General features: G+C 43.8%; 2 protein-coding genes across 8 annotated transcripts in view; one reads left to right on the forward strand and one right to left on the reverse strand.

The window, feature by feature from the left end:
* Window positions 1-559: 559 nt before the first annotated feature.
* slc13a4 (solute carrier family 13 member 4) overlaps window positions 560-16264 on the forward strand; it is a 50831-nt gene continuing 35126 nt past the window's right edge. For 4 of the 7 annotated variants that reach the window (XM_061806535.1, XM_061806541.1, XM_061806542.1 and 1 more), the window contains exons 1-3: window positions 5274-5712; window positions 5866-5964; window positions 7366-7532. The gene's annotated coding sequence lies outside the window, so the exon portion shown is untranslated. Of the gene's footprint in view, window positions 851-1506; window positions 1663-5272; window positions 5713-5865; window positions 5965-7365; window positions 7533-16264 lie in introns of those variants that run through there. The other 3 variants (XM_061806536.1, XM_061806537.1, XM_061806540.1) reach the window with 3 other exon arrangements.
* On the reverse strand, window positions 11475-15097 carry zgc:162331 (uncharacterized protein LOC793007 homolog). Its single transcript, XM_061807994.1, has 6 exons — window positions 15061-15097; window positions 14690-14881; window positions 14476-14618; window positions 13916-13938; window positions 13155-13334; window positions 11475-11808 (listed from the first exon to the last, which is right to left on the reverse strand). Exons 1-6 carry the CDS (start codon window positions 15095-15097, stop codon window positions 11475-11477), a joined length of 909 nt encoding a protein of 302 aa, XP_061663978.1.

A 16264-nucleotide genomic window follows, 5' to 3' on the forward strand; every position in this document is an offset into this window, starting at 1 on the left:
CCTTTCCCAAATCAGGTGCAGTTGGGATCCAATCCAAAAGCTGCAACCCCCCCCCCACAAAAAAAAACTAACAAAAAAAATATTTATTTACGTGTAATGTAATTTCCTTGAATTCCAGTCAACTGTGAATGTTTGGGGGGTGGGGGTGGGGGTAGCAAGGGGAGCATCAAGCAAACTGGCGTGTAGGTAATCACTGAAAAAAAATCAAAGCAAGCAGGAAAAAAAATTCTACATGTGAAACTGGAAAGTTGAGGGAAATATGAAAATGACTTCTTTAAATTGGGAATGCTGGAATATTCAGAACGCAATCAGTAAGTTGAAAATGTCCTTTGGTTTGGGAATTGTATGTACTGATGAGATGAATACTTTGTACAGTAGTTGGAATAGTTTGAGTCGGTCAAGAAATGTGGATGAACAAAAAAAAAAGTGAATATTTTTAATTGGTGTTAATACTCCACACCAGGAGAGGGCGCTGTTTCACTGCCTCAACCGTCCCAAGAATGGATGAGGCCAACGTAGGTGACTTGCAGGTGACGCAACATCCGTTTTGAATTTTTTCTGGCCGCCATATTGGGAGGTCTCATTTCGCTGGATACATTAGATTGCATAAGACGCTTTTTGACTTCTGGGACGATGGTGCACACGTGTTGTGTTTTTGGCTGCTATAACAAGTTCAGCAAAGAAGGGAACAGACGTTTTTTCCGATTTCCGAAAATAATTACGCACCAAGGACCCCAAACAGAAGAAATGTCGAGCAAACGGCAAGCGAAGTGGCTCAGTAATATCTCGCGTGCAGATCTCACTCGTCCCAGAGTTTCAAGTCGTGTGTGCAGCGATCACTTCATAAGTGGTAAGTATTGCACTTTGACCATATACTCCTACCGCTATTTTTACATGTATGTGTTTGCTGTGTTTTATATTACAAGTCTAACGGTGTTTGATCGGTCTACATGTACATGCGCATCGAAATCGGCCGCCAGTGAAAGGCTTTTCATCTACAGTTTAGGATACAAACGTATGAATGTGTGTTGTGCGTTTGCTGTCTGTAAACGTCAAATTATTTTTAAGAAGGAAATATACCGTATATATATTAAAAACAACACAAGTATGCATGTAGCACCTACCCACATAATAATCACGTTTTGTAGAACTGAGAACAATGGACTTTTGGGGAAATGCACTGTGCAGATTATTATGCGTAAATAGTCCGACCAAAACTGTCCGAGCCAGCCCATAAAATACTTTTTTTTTTTTTTGTTATTTTGACATTTGTTTGGTATACTCAGCTAATGTCAAAATGATAAATTAGGTATTTAGGCTTAAGGCTAGTATTTCTGTCATACTCCCTGTTGGACTACCTACCAGGGTGATATTTTAGGTACCGGTACCTTAAAATGGCAAATGTGACAAAGTAAATAGATATACTTGTGATGTAATGAAGTCGAGGCCTGAATCTGGAATATAACCCTATTCTATATATATATTTATATACTTTTTCTTTGATAGGTCAGCCTGCTCCACTGTTCCCACCTGAACACCCAGACTGGGCGCCTACATTGAAGCTTGGTCATACTAAACTCACCGTCTCAGCGGAGACTGCAACTTCAAGACATCGCCGGGTCGTTGAAAGACGGAAGCAAAAAAGGCGACAGGAAGTACATGGTACCTTTACATACTAGACAGGATCTCAAAACTGAATGAAACAACCGACTCCACTTATTTTTCTCCTCTGTACATGCACTGGGTCCATTCAGTTCAGCACCTGCTTCAAGGTAAAACGGCACAGCTCCAACATGAGAACAGCTTTCACTTAATCTGTAAAATAACATTGACACATTCGCATTTTATATTCTCACGCAATATCAATAGTCAAAATGTACCTGGAGAGAACCAAAGGCCTATGCCGAGCACTTCGGACTCTCCCACAAATGACATACATTCAATTTCACGCAATGAGAAAAAAAAAAAAGGAAATGCGCCAAGCAAGTAGGCGAATAATCTAGACAACGTGATTAGGTCGAGCCCTGCGTATGCACGCCCACCAGTGCCATCAACCACTTGACTACAAAGACCCCAGAAACAGAGCGAAAGATTCATGCACAATCTGCAAAGGAAGCTGAACTTGATCCAGAGCTTCTTAGGTCCGAACAGCTGAATGACGAGTGCCTTAAACCGCTACGCTACACGCCACACAATATTTAAAGTACATTTGTCTACATGTGTACACAATGTATGGCCTAATTCAACAAACTACAATTTCCTTCTTGTCTGCTGTTTAATCTTCCTTATTACCGTGTAGTTCATTTATTTAAAGAATGCCACAAGAAACAGCGTGTAACAGATCATAATGAAAAAACAAAAACAGAAAACTACCTTCCTGAGTGTTGATAATAATGAATGCTGGAATTCTCATTAAGTAAATGATTCATAGTTGCAAGCTGAGACAGTAATCAAGTTTTACGAGGACCCAGGCGGTCAATGGCGTGGCAGACATCCTCTGAGAATGATTAAACTGTGAACAAGATGTTGACAGGCCATCATTAACGCTAGCCCGAATTCAACAGTAGCGGCTGACATTTGAGTAAGGCAAATGTGAACAAATGGAAAGCCGCTACTGTTGTATTCGGGCGAGTATTACTATTAGGGCTACATTCAGACATTCACGCTATAGTTTGTTAGTACTTAGTCATTTACACCTTGTACCTTTTAATTATTGTCACATTACTTAATGCTCCTTCAAATAAGTTTAAAAGATGGTGTAATATTTATTTGTCATAGATCTTTTTCCCTAATCGGTCCGATTTGTCGGACCTGAAAAGGCCATAATGGCTAAGCAGAAACAACAACAACAACAACAACAGTGAGTTACGCACTCTGTTCCGGGTGATTACAAGTTACTTAGTCGGGCAACGATTAAAACCTTTTCTTCAGACAACGTTTTGCAGAGGACACTATGAATCCACCCGCTTACAAAGTAATTGTAAGCCTCCACGGACTTGTAGGCCTTCAATCTGTGGGTGACTCAGGCTGTTGGTTGTAAGCACCAAGTAGTTCACAATGTCGGGGGTATTCCACTCTCGGCCAACATTTTTCAGTCGCAAAATCAGCCTTCGATCGACTATACGGGTCCAGATCCTCACATAAACTGATTTTCTGCCTGTAGTAGGGTTTCAGATCAGCCGACAGATCCTCGAAATACTTGGAAAACGCCATAGAAAGTGCAGATACAATGAACGCGATGCTGGTATGTAGACAAACTTTAAGAACTGTTTACAACCTCCCAACATGGCTGACACACAAACATTTCTTACCCACAATGCACTTGCTCTGAAGTTGTGCAAGTTTTTTATAGGGAGACGTCCGCGACAGTGTGGTTCGTGCAGACGGAGGCTCGATTCGCCCTCCACGGGATCTTATGGAAGCGTATTACTGCCCCCCCCCCCCCAAAAAAAAAAAATGTCGCGTTTCACAGAAATATGTGAAACGTTACCCCAAAAGAGTTCCGGGTCGAGCGGGTGGAGACCTTTTACACTCTATGTATCTACCCAGATCTTCAATAGATATAGAGTATATAGAATATCAGCTTTAATTTTTTTTTATTGTGAAGTATTTTACTGGATACATGTAGAAATTTCAGAAAAAGCTTTTGTTTCAAATAAAAAAATGTGGGGGATGAGAAACAAAACTTTAGACCACATGTATATTATAATGAAAGTTTCAATGCATAATTTGTTGAAGGAGTTTTATCCTGCTGGCAGTCCGCGTAACGACGCCGGCCGCAAAGTGACGTCCTCCCCATTCAAAATGCGTTTTTCGTTGTTATGAACCAATGACGTGAAATAAAAGGTAGCCTATCAACAAGTCAAGACTTTTTAACACCCATAATTGCTGAGGGCTGTCCTTTTTTTTAATTTATGTATTTATTTACTAAACAAGAGGATGGCACAGCTGTACACTGTACAAATGGGTGAAGAACACGGGGCCGCGTCTATTTATATCCTGGCCCGCAGATGCTTTTCTGGACGGCAATAATCGAGCGCAAACAAGTTATGGCCGCCGCTCTGCCTAGTCATGCAAGAATGATGGTGGGGGGAAAAAAATGTAAATACTCATTCATTTGAATTTTTGGGAGCAGATGGGATTGGTTTAGTGGACGGGCGGCGATGTGAAAGGAGATGGGGAGCTTTCAAAAAAAAATATTCCTCTCTGGCCCACGAATCCGTTCGGGATGACGGTATGCAGATATTATCGGTCGTAACTTTTTAATTTATAACCGTTGATGTAAATGCGAGTGTGTGGGAGATCGGTGGTCCTCTGCGAAAAATAGAATAATTAAATAATAAAAAACGAATAATTAGTGGCACTGGCAATATCCATTTAATCACGTGTACTTTTTACCAAAAGTTTCACAAAGAGTTGCATGGTACAATAATAATAATATATTGTTATGATGATTATTATTACCAATGTTCTGTTTTTTACGCATGTTTACACAAACTATAATTCGAATACTTTACAATTTACATCCTGAAATGTTGCTTTTTTTTTGTCTGCTGTCGTCGTCGAGTCTAATTTGCGGAAACAGTATACTGCGCATGCGTCAAACTAAGCGGATGTCACAGGAAACGTCAATATTTGACATATCAAGATGGTACATTGAAAGACACTAGTTGTGTATCCATCCATCCAGCCATGAAAAAAATGGATGGAGTGTATATATATATATATATATATATATACATACATACATACATACACACATACACAAACACACATCTAAATGATTATTATTATTTAGTATCGTTCTCGTCAACTTCCGTCATTTCCTTAAACAAAGCCTTCTGCGCATGCGTCACTTTGAATCGGTGGCGGGGACCACAGATGACAGCTTCCTAAAGTATCAGTATTTGCGGGCAATATTGTAGGTGTTTTATTATAGCAACAATTTTTACGTGACGTCACGAGTCACATGACTTGTTTCCGAACCCATCCTGGACGCCAAAACTCCAACTCGCGTTCTTCGGTGTTATTTTTTTGTGATTAGTGACTTGTTTATAATCGCGTTAGGGCCTTTTCGTCATGGTATTTCATTGTGTGGCTTATGGTTGTAAGAACAGACAGAAAAAGGGGTCCGGAATACACTTTTATCACTTCCCAGCCAACAAAGAAAGGTGCGACAGATGGGTATCTGCCTTGAAGAGGGACAACTGGGCGCCCACCGTGTACTCTCGACTGTGCAGCAAGCATTTCATTTCTGGTAGGTGCATATTTATGGTGGTGGTGGTGGTGAGGGGACGAGCAGCCGAGGTCGGGGTAGCCGCTGGCACCGAATAGTTTTCTAAACCGGAAGCGATGTGACGTCAGACGAGCACTGTCCGTGCACTATTTTCGTCCGACGTCACACAACCTCCGGTTTGGAAACCGGTCTCCATTTTGGATGGGTCGATTCGAGTGGACGAAGCAGAAATAAGTTCAGAAAGCAGAAAGGCGTACGAATGGGGGTGCACTGCTACGTGACCGGTTGCCCGAGCGAAAGTGGGCGTTGCAAAGCGTCTTTCTTTCGACTGCCAGCCGTGCTCAAGCACCAGTGCGAGAAAACCGAGCACTTATCAAGCAGAAGGCGACAACTGTGGCTGTCTCGTATCAACAGAGCCGATCTCAAAGCCAAGTCGTTCCCTTATGTCAGGGTTTGCTCGGAGCATTTTGTTCTTGGTACGTATTGGATACCTTTTTAGAATTTCACACCTTCTTAGCAATAACAAATAACATAATGCAGGTCTCTAGGCTTTAACGATCACAAATAGAATAAATATATATCGTCATTGACGACAATGACATCCTTACTTTCTCTTTAAATTTTTACAGGTAAACCGTCCGCCTTGTTCAGAGAAGACAGCATTGATTGGGCGCCATCCTTGAAACTGACACGTACAAAAAAAGTGTCGGGCGAGGGGAAGGGAGCAGGTGTTGTAATTTAATTTATTGTAATAAGTTTGCAAAAAAAAAAAAAAAAACTACACCTCTTTCGTTGGTATAATGAAAATAATTGAACTCAATGTTGACTGTAATCACGCAAATGAGTACTTTCGACAGCATTCACTCAGAAATTAAGTAAGCCTCAGCCGACATATTTAAATTGCATTGTGCTGTACATCAACCTTAGCAGTGTGGAGGCACGGGTTGCTTAAAATGGATACCGCTGCATCACAAACCCATTGATGAAGTTGTTGTAGGCCTCCAGACCTTTGTAATTCTTTAGTTGGTCCACGGTACGAGCGATTGTCGAGAAGAGGAAATAGTTGACGATGTCTGGATAGGTTAGAGCTCATCCGCCTACGTCATAATATCACTTGATTTTTGTTTACGTTGCCATATTGCCGGTAAACGAAGGTACGTGGAAAATTGAGAGACTTGGCAAAGAGGACCCATATTTAATGCCGAAGTCGATGTTTTCGCCGATGAGAAATTTGACTGTTAATTGGCGTCCGCTTGTCTCTTAACAACTGGATCTACACACGGATCTGGTGAGTAAGTCGTTCAGATTTACACGGGAAAATTTGAAAGCGTAGAAAAGTCTGGGTGCATACAAATATGGCATTTCTGGATCTGTTCTCAATCAAGAATAAATCCCAAATTGTGATTGACCCACTCAGATTTATTTTCAATACAAATATCAATATTTCAAGAAATGACCCGTGGTTTTAGACAAACTCTCATTCATTAATTATGATTGGCAAAAAAAAAAGTAGCCTCCCTACACTGAAGCGTTTGCTGCCGCACACTTACCTCCGTAAACTTCGCTGTGACAGATGGTTTATTTTTTATTTTTTTTAAATATCCATTGTTCTAAAATGAGCCTACTTGGCATTATAAATACTTCTTGGTAATTTGAGATTGAGAAGAATAATTTTGAAATGATCAGCGTGTGTATTTCATCGGGGACTATCCATCCTGTTTAATTGCCGTCGATCTTTTCATTTTTTTTTTTTTCAAATGGTATTCTAGAGAATGATCTATTTACAGAATTGTCTCGGGCAATTTGAAAAACCTGCTCCGGTTTAGCGACGCCCGCACTGCCGAGCAGCTTGGTTTGACTGGCAATGTGGCGCCGTGTGAACTGCAGTGGCATGTGCACGAGCTCTATAGAAAACCATCCATTTTTTTTGCTGCTTATCCTCACAAGGGATGCAGGGAGTGCCGGAGCCTATCCCAGCTGTCAACAGGCAGGAGTCAGGGTACACCCTGAACTGGTTGCCAACCAATCGCAGGGCACATCAAGACAATTTTATTTCATATATATATTTTCATTTCATTTGATGAACAATGTTGTTTTCAAACTTATGTGTGTTTATTTTCACTTCACAGGGTCAAAAAGTAACCAGCCCTTGTCACCGGACTTCATCCCAAGCGTTTTCAAACACACGAAAAGTCCTCAGAAAAGAAAAGCGCCGCCAGCCTCGAAACCTTCCCAGAGGAGGAGGACAACGAAGGAGCGGCGCGCAGGGCAAGATGGCGCCGCTTCGCTTCCGAACGTGAGTGGCGGCGTCGCCGCCGGGCGCAATCCGTTCCGTGTTCCCGGCGGCAAAGAGACAGGAACTCAGACGCAGACCGATTTAACCTCTCCGTCTATCGACGCGTTGATCAGAGAACGTCAGCAGCTACAAGCTGCGAACGCTGAACTGAAATCTGCTCAACGGAAGTATTTGTTTGACGTCGAGTCTTTGAAAGGCAGCGATAAAAAAGTCAAGCAGTGTACCGGGATGTCGTCTTACGCGGTCTTAATGGAGGTCTTCAAAATAACGGAACCGTTTTTGCAAGACCGAAGCTTATCGAGGTCTCAGCAGTTCATGATGACTCTCTTGAGGTTGCGATTCAACGTCAGCTACGTTATTTTGAGCTACATCTATGGATTGCACGCGTCGAGTCTCTCCAGAATATTCCTGGACGTGATCCACGTGATGAACTGCAAGTTAGTCCCGGCGCTCGTTTTCTGGCCGGACAAAGATCAGGTTCGTTTATCGATGCCGGCGTGTTTCCGACTGGGCGATTACTCGAAGTGCGTTTCGATAATTGATTGTTTCGAGGTGTTCCTCGAAACGCCCAGCGACCTGAAAGCGAGAGCCCAGACCTACTCCAATTCGAAATCTCGTATTACGGTGAAATATTTCGTCAGTGTCGCCCCGCAGGGGTTCATCTCTTTTGTGAGTAAGGGCTGGGGTGGGAGGACACCGGACAAATACGTAACGGAACAAAGTGGGTTTCTGGATTTTCTCCTCCCCGGGGACGTCGTCCTCGCAGACCGGGGCCTCGATATCAAGGATTCCTTGGCTGTCTACGGCGCTACGCTTGAGGTTCCGCCATCCGCCAGCGGCGAAGCCCTCCTTGACCCCTCGGAAGTAGAAAAAAGCAAGGAAGCCGCCAAGGTGCGAAAACACGCCGAGCGTGTCGTCGGGATGCTGAGACGGAACTATTCCATTTTGAAATCGACCATACCCACGGAATACATGAAAAAATATGGATGTTACACAACGCTGGATCGGATAGTTCGAGTAGCGAGTGCTCTTTCTAATGTTTCGACACCCGTTGTACCAGCAGATTGAGATTTCACAATTATGAGTCAATAAAGTGCTACGAGTGTAATCACCAGCAACATTTTGTCACTGCATTATTTGACCAAGTATGAATTAAGATGAAATATTAATACAGATACTGGTTATGTGATCGGTAGGGTGAATCAGTTCGGAGGTCGCGGGTTCGATCGCGGACCGGCCTGTGTGGAGTTTGCGTGTTCTCCCCGTGCCTGGGTGGGTTTTCTCCAGGTGGGCACTCCGGTTTTCCTCCCAGATCCCAAAAACATGCAACATTAATTGGACCCTCGAAATTGCCCATAGGTGTGGTTGTGAGTGCAGCTGTTTGGCCTGTGATCGGCTGGCGACCAGTTCAGGGTGCACCCCGCCTCCTGCCCGTTGACAGCTGGGATAGGCTCCAGCACTCCCTGCGACCCTCGTGAGGATAGGCGGCGAAGAAAATGATTTCAAGAAGAGTAAGTCCGCTTATTTCTTTTCTTTCGACTGACCGGTTGTGTCAATTGCCCTCATTCGTCAGCGTCGCCCTGCACGCAAATGAAGTCGGGTCACTTCTTTCAAAAAAATAGTCCAACAAGTTCAACTTTGTGTGTATTTCCTGTTAAATACACACCACAAGAAAACTCTCTCCACTTTTATTGCACACTCACACACTATCATAAAGATGTTAAAATGAATCACTTTTAGTCCATAACAGTGCCCTGCGATTGGCTGGCGACGGGTTCAGGGTGTACCCCGCCTCCTGCCCGTTGACAGCTGGGATCGGCTCCAGCACTCCCCGCGACCCTTCTGAGGATAAGCGGCAAAGAAAATGGATGGAGGGATAGTCCATAACATCAACAGCGCCCCCCAAAAGTGCAAATTTGATCATGTGATCACTTTCGTGCTATGATTAAAAAAAAAAAAAAATCATAAATCCCCACAGTTAAAAAGACTAAATCATCACGAGCTTTTTCTTTTCATAAAATCTATGCTACAAGGACAGAAATCATGAAATAAACAAAAGGAATAAATGAAATAAACACCCATGCCTGCTTTATATCTCGTCTTCGGTGCAATTCCCGGTGCGTTCAGGAACGAGCGTCACATTTCCAGTCCGCCGTCTCAAAGCAAGTTCATCGGTTTTTACACTTTGTACATGTTCACGAAATCGCTCCTCCTCGGTTAACCCGTCACAGACGTTCTGATCTCATCATTGTGGCGTGCGGTCCAAGTAAAGCGTCAAAACACGTTTTTTTTTATTTAGAAAAAAAATAACGTAAGTATCTTATTATGTGTAGAAGCAAACAGTGTTTGAATGTCAATGTCATTAAATCCGCTCCTGCTTGCGCAGAAGATTAGCAGTTTGATTATTGAATTTCTTGTAGTAGTTATGAAGTAAAACAAATCCATATTTGGAGAATTGGTGCACTTCATTTCAGTCTCTATTGTTTCAAGATCTGATGACCTAATCCCGCAATTTGTGGCGACATCCTTAATCAACAGGGGATACAGTGAAGAAAATAAGTATTTGAACACCCTGCTAAATTGGACAATATCCCACTTAAAAATCATGGAGGAGTCTGAAATTTTCATCGTAGGTGCATCGTCCACTGTGAGAGAGATCATCTAAAAAGAAAAATCCAGAACCCACAATGTGTTTTTAAACAATTTATTTGTCTGATACAGCCGCAAATAAGTATTTGAACACCTGAGAAAATCATTGTTAATATTTGGTGCAGTAGCCTTTATTTGCAATTCCAGAGGTCAAACGTTTCCTGTAGTTATTCACCAGGTTTGCACACACTGCAGGAAGGATTTTGGCCCACTCCTCTACACAGATCTTCTCTAGATCCAACAGCTTTCTGGGCTGTCGGTGAGAAACTGAGAAATTTCAGCTCCCTCCAAAGATGAAGAACCATGATGTCACCTTGGAAACGGTGGTCTCATCTCTTCTCAGGTTATTGACCAAGACCTGTCATGTAGTCCTGGGCTGATTCCTCACCTTGCTAAGGATCACTGAGACCCCACGAGGTGATATTTTGCATCGGGCTCCACTCTGATTGAGATTGACCGTCACGTTTAGCTTCTTCCATTTTCTAACGATTGATCCAACAGTGGACCTTTTTTCAACAAGCTGCTTGGGAATTTGTCCGTAGCCCTTTCCAGCCATGTGGACTTGTACAATTTTGTCTCTGGTGTCTTTGGACAGCTCTTTGGTCTTGGCCATGTTACAAGTTTGAGTCTTACTGATTGCATGGGGCGGACAGGTGTCTTTCTGCAGCTCACTACGTCACATAGGGGGCATCTGATTCAGGATAATACGGTGGACTTTTAAGGGCGGACTAACACTTCTTTGAGGGTCAGAATTCTAGCTGATAGGCAGGTGTTCAAATACTTATTTGCAGCTGGATCACACAAATAAATCGCAAAAAAAAAGAATCTGACATAGTGGTTTCTGGATTTTTCTTCTGAGATTAATTCTCTCACAGTGGACGATGCACCTACGATGAAAATTTCAGACCCCTCCATGATTTCTAAGTGGGAGAACCTGCAATATAGCAGGGTGTTCAAATACTTATTTTCTTCACTGTATACTTGTACGTAAAGCAGGGTTAAATATCAAAACATTTCCACAGGAAGTTGCACATGAACAAATGGGAAAAAAAAATCCATGCTCCTCGGTGGAGGTTGGAAGAAACTTGAGCTGCCTACAAACTGAAGTCTGCAGTCTTGGTCCTTTTGCTTCGGGGGAACAAAACCCTGCCTGGCTTCCTGTGTCCAGCTTGCATGCACTAAAAGGAGAACTTGGGGTGTCCGCATCGGCCGTCGCTACTCGTCTGCTCACGCGTGGGGCGTTTTTTTTTTCCCCTCCTTCGACCCGGTTGACCTCGGCCTCGAGGAGCGAGCTCACTGCCAAGGCTGCTGCGGCCTCGGGTTGGGGTTGGGGTAGATGGGCGCCGGGACGGGTCGGTGGAACGGCGGCACCGACGTGTTCGGATTGGGCGGGTACGTAGGCGTGGGGTACTGCCCCATGAGGTGCGCCTGTGAGTGGGCGGTCGCGTGGGCCGGCGTGGAAGAAGAGGACGAGGTGGGGAGGTGCAGGTAGAGCGGGGCCGAGGGTGCGGATGGCGCCGAGGGGGCAGTCGGGGGCAGGACCCTCTGGAGGACCACTTGCGGGTAGAGCTGGGACTCGGAGCGGTAGAGACCAGGAGGGCCGGCCTTTAGAAGACTTTCCTGACTCCTGTGTGGGGAAGAGATGTGGAGACAGAATTTTTAAAAAAATAACTTAATATTTGCCTTTGATTAGCGTATGAAAGGTTTTGCTCAGGTGGTCAACAGGCTGTCTCTAAACCTAGCAGGAATGACACTTTAAAAGAAGGGGAAACTTAAAAATAAATAAATAGATAAAAATTATATATATATATATATATATATATAATAGTACAGGGTGCCGAAAAACCTTTTTCAATTTAAATATATATAATAGATTTTTGATCAGATTTGTATGAAGTGCTTAACAAAATTTTTCATCACCTGAAACCGTTGTTGAAATCGATGCACTTCCAGAGACTTAATGGATACTCTGTATTTATCGTCATAAAAAAAATCATTTGTAATCTTTACTGAGTCTCTGTAGGTGCCTTGGCTATGAAGGAATCTGAGAAAATTAGGAGAAACATGCTAAGTTTCATGAATAACGGAATATTAAGAGATTTTTTTTCTATAATGTCTTAAATTAGTGTGTCCAGAAAAATAATATTTTTAATAGAAAGTTTATTTTTTTAGAATAATGGCACCCTCGTATTGTAATAAAACTGACAATTTCTGTCAACACTGAAGCCATAATAAAAAATAAATGAAGAGAAAAATTTAGTTTTACACTACAGTAGTAAAATGACAAAAACAGGGAAAAAAGAAGCTATATTATATATTTTAAGTTCATAATATTTTTTTTCTAGAATAAAGTTACAATATTTTGGTAAAAATGCCTAGGAGAAAAGTTGGAAAATTACAAGAATCAAGCGGTAATATGGAAAAATTTAAAGTAATATATTTTACTTTTACACTAAAGTAGTAAAATGACAAAAACAGGGAAAGAAGAAGCTATATTATATATTTTAAGTGCATAAGATTTTTTTTTTCTCGAATAAAGTTAAAATATTGTGGTAAAAATGGCATGAAGAAAATAGTAATTGTACTTTTATATAACCCATGGAATATATTTCGGTGGTGGTATTTTGTAAAGTCTTAAACTGAAAGGTGAGGTGGCTGGGCGAGGAGTTTGACTTCATCCCTTGAGGGAAAATTGCCAAGCAATCACGCGATTATGAGTTTTGAATGGGATGGGAAAATCGTTCTGAATATTCTGAATTGAGTTGTGGATGGAAAGTTTGACCTGGGTCGCGACCTTCTTTCGACAGCAAACTAATTGCGAGTAAATCAAGCCAATTGGCGTGCTGCATTTTTCTCAGTTGTTTCAAAGCATGACCAATCAATTCCACTGATTGGAACAAATCCTCCCCCGGTTAGGTGATCGTTTCGTTCGTTCCGATCGGACCTGGTACTTTACCGTCGGGCTTTGGCTACCTCTGATATCCTCGGTTCTCGTATCCGCCGAGGCCTCCGGTCAGGTAGAGCGGGCTGTCCGGTGCCAGTCGGGGGTTCATCCTCTGGGACAGGTGGAAGATCTTGGGAGGGGGGAAGCCCTCCCACTCCCCGTCTTCTCTGTCCAACCATCGCTCGCTGCGACGGGCTGATCGCTTTCCTCTGCGTCTGCCAACGAAGAACGTTTCGACCAGATCTGTGAGCTGCTTTTACTTAGCGCGGAGCTAGAAACATTTCCACATTTTTATAGCACAAGCGAATATGGTTGGATAGAAAATAATACACATTTTATTTCCTTCTTGTTCTTTTTCTCCATCCGGCTGGTATGAACTCCACTGCCCAGTCGAGAGGCCCTCTGGGCGGATATGTGAAAGCGAGGCATGACCCCTGCCGGCTGGATGATTATTTTTATTCTTCCTCTTCCTCCTCCTCCTCTTCTTCCCCTGCATCCAGCTGTCTGAACTACTCTGGGCAACCGAGAGCCCCGCCGGGCGGGCATGGGAGAGACCGTGGTGTGACCCCAACCAGCAGGTTGATTTGATATCCCCCCCCCCCCCCCCGCTGTCATTTGTTGCCTGTTACGAACGTCTCGTGTACGGCCAGAGAACAGCGGGATGGAAGGGGCGGGGCGGTAACATCTAGTCGGCTTCGCTCGCACACGCCTGCCCAGAGGGGTTCTCGGTTGCCAAGTCAAGCCCGTGACAGCGGTATAGAGGGGGGGAAAAATGCCCTACCCGGGTGACTCTCTCATCCTCACCCACCCCTCCTCGTTCCTGCTGTTCTATGCCCTGGCCAAGATGCACCCTGAGCGGGCACTTGAAAGCGAGGCATGACCCCACGCCGGCTGGATGACCCCCTCCCCTTCCTGCTCTGATGAACTTCACTGGCCGGAAGAGACCCCCCCCTGGGGTGGCGTGGGGGGGGGGGAGCGCGGTATGACCACCCCCCTGCCGACTGGTTGATTAAATTTCTTTTTTTTTTTTTCATCATTTTTGGTCTGGTATGAAAGTCTCTCGGACAGCGGGATGACAGGGGCCGGGTGGGGGAGCACTTTCATCCCGTCTCGGGGCTATGATGAGAGGGGATGGCCTGGGGGATTCATATTACGCTGCGAGAGGTAAAATTCTTGGACCGGGGCAAGACGGGCAAGACCGAAAGCCTTTGCCAAGAATGTTTTCATTAAAGTTTTGGCTTTCCACGAAGCTAGTACTGCATTGTACTTCTTCCAGCATCAGAAGTCTCATTGACTCCTAGTCTGGGAAATGAGATGATTTCTTTTCGGTTCCACGCACCTGGTCCGAACTTCTTTTTTGGCTTTTTTCTTGCTGGATTGTTCCTGCAGGCAGCAGACCAGGAAGGAGAGCGACATGGCGAGGATGACAACGCCGCTCACCACCGACGCCAACACGGCCACTCTCAACCCGCGGTCCTCCGGCCTGGGGATTGCTGGAAGAGAGAACATTTCCCAATGCGCGAGCGCTCTTCCGTGTACTTGCGCCCTTGACGTGGTGCCTTACCCTCACAAACGGGCAGGTAGTTGCTCCACTGCGCTTTCCCGTTGCGGACGTTGCAGTCGATTTTGTCATTGCCCACCAGCTGGTAGCCTCCGCGGCACCAGAAGGCCAAGACGCTGCCCACTGACACCCCGGTGCCGCTCTCCACGTAGAAGGAGCCGCGACGTGGGGGCAGAACGGGCGTACAGGACAAACCTGAAGAAACAGGGAGGTCATGTCGGAGGATCAGTTTCGTTTTTTTAGGTGTTTCCGAACCTTTGTCAAGCCAAGGCACATATTTCAAAAAAAATCTCACAGAACACCACCAAACAAATCTCAAATCGTCTTTACCCATTGAAATGAATAGAAATACCATTAATCCGTTCCAGCCTGACTTTGAACATCAACTAAAGCTCTGTAAGCTGCGGTCATGGGTAATATTGATGCTTGCTTGTTTGCCCATTTATGGCATTTAGTATTCAGCCATAGGGCTTTCCCAGGTTGTATGGTTTGGTTAAATACGCTATGTAGAATTTTTTTTGTTTTATATTTACCGTTGAACTGGGGGTGGCTACGCAGCTATAACCTGGCCACCTTTTTGAAGAGCTGGTCGCTATTTGCTGCTGCTTCTTGCGAAGTGGGGTACCACCGTCTAGTACTCGTTCTGTAACTCATAGATTTGCTCGCAGCTCGAGACAAAATCGTCCGAGCGCTTGGAAGTCTTAGTGCCACTGAATGCCACAAATTAGTTTAAGTTGACCATTATTTGGGTTGTTGTATGGACCTTTTTTTTCTATCCTAGACTTGAACTATTGAATGATCATTGGAGTTTCCATTTTAAATATTAAATACAGAATATAGTTTCCTCAGAGGAATTAATTGGCATCAATAAAGACTGATAAAAAATTGTATTTGGCAAAATTTTTTATCCTCGTAAGGCAGCTAACAATGTGCATCAGTCAGTCAGGAAATTAGCAAATCGTTTTTCTTTTCATTCGCTTTTATTCTTTTTGTTTATTCATCCATTTCACCACCCCCCATTCTCTTTCTACCTGTCTTTTCATCTCATGTTCTATTTTCTGCGATTCCGTGTTGCGACTAGAGATTAGAGTGTCTGTTTTCTGCTCGGGCCTTGGCACTTACATGGTAGACACGGCGATAGTGTACACGGAGGGAGCGAAAGGTCCATTTATATCTTCTTGATGCTGCAATACACAAATACTGCACTTAGGGCTCATGATACGGCCGCTATTGTTAGACTCTCCCCGGGCCTTGCATGCATAGCCAAGGTGATGCAGTTCGACATTATTGATCAGTGTTGAGTTCCAGCTTTTGCACATGAAATTGTTCTTCTAAGGTTGCATAAATAGTGAAGAAAATAAGTATTTGAACACCCTGCTATATTGCAAGTTCTCCCACTTAGAAATCACAGAGGGGTCTGAAATTTTCATCGTAGGTGCATCGTCCACTGTGAGAGAATTAATCTCAAAAGAAAAATGCAGAAAACACGATTTATTTGTGTGATACAGCTGCAAATAAGTATTTGAACACCTGAGGAAAACCAATGTTAGTATTTGGTACAGGAGACTTTGTTTGCAA

Source organism: Syngnathoides biaculeatus, chromosome 20, assembly GCF_019802595.1.
Source record: "Syngnathoides biaculeatus isolate LvHL_M chromosome 20, ASM1980259v1, whole genome shotgun sequence".
Taxonomy (NCBI): Eukaryota; Metazoa; Chordata; class Actinopteri; order Syngnathiformes; family Syngnathidae; genus Syngnathoides; species Syngnathoides biaculeatus.

Coding starts and splice junctions, on each gene's coding strand:
- zgc:162331 (XM_061807994.1), bottom strand. CDS start 15,097: ATGACCGCAGCTTACAGAGCTTTAGTTGATGTTCAAA. Junction 13,939..14,475: donor AGAAAAAAGCCAAAAAAGAA/GTTCGGACCAGG, acceptor AGCAGGAACGAG/GAGGGGTGGGTGAGGATGAG. Junction 13,335..13,915: donor GGGTGGGTGAGGATGAGAGA/GTCACCCGGGTA, acceptor TGGCAGACGCAG/AGGAAAGCGATCAGCCCGTC.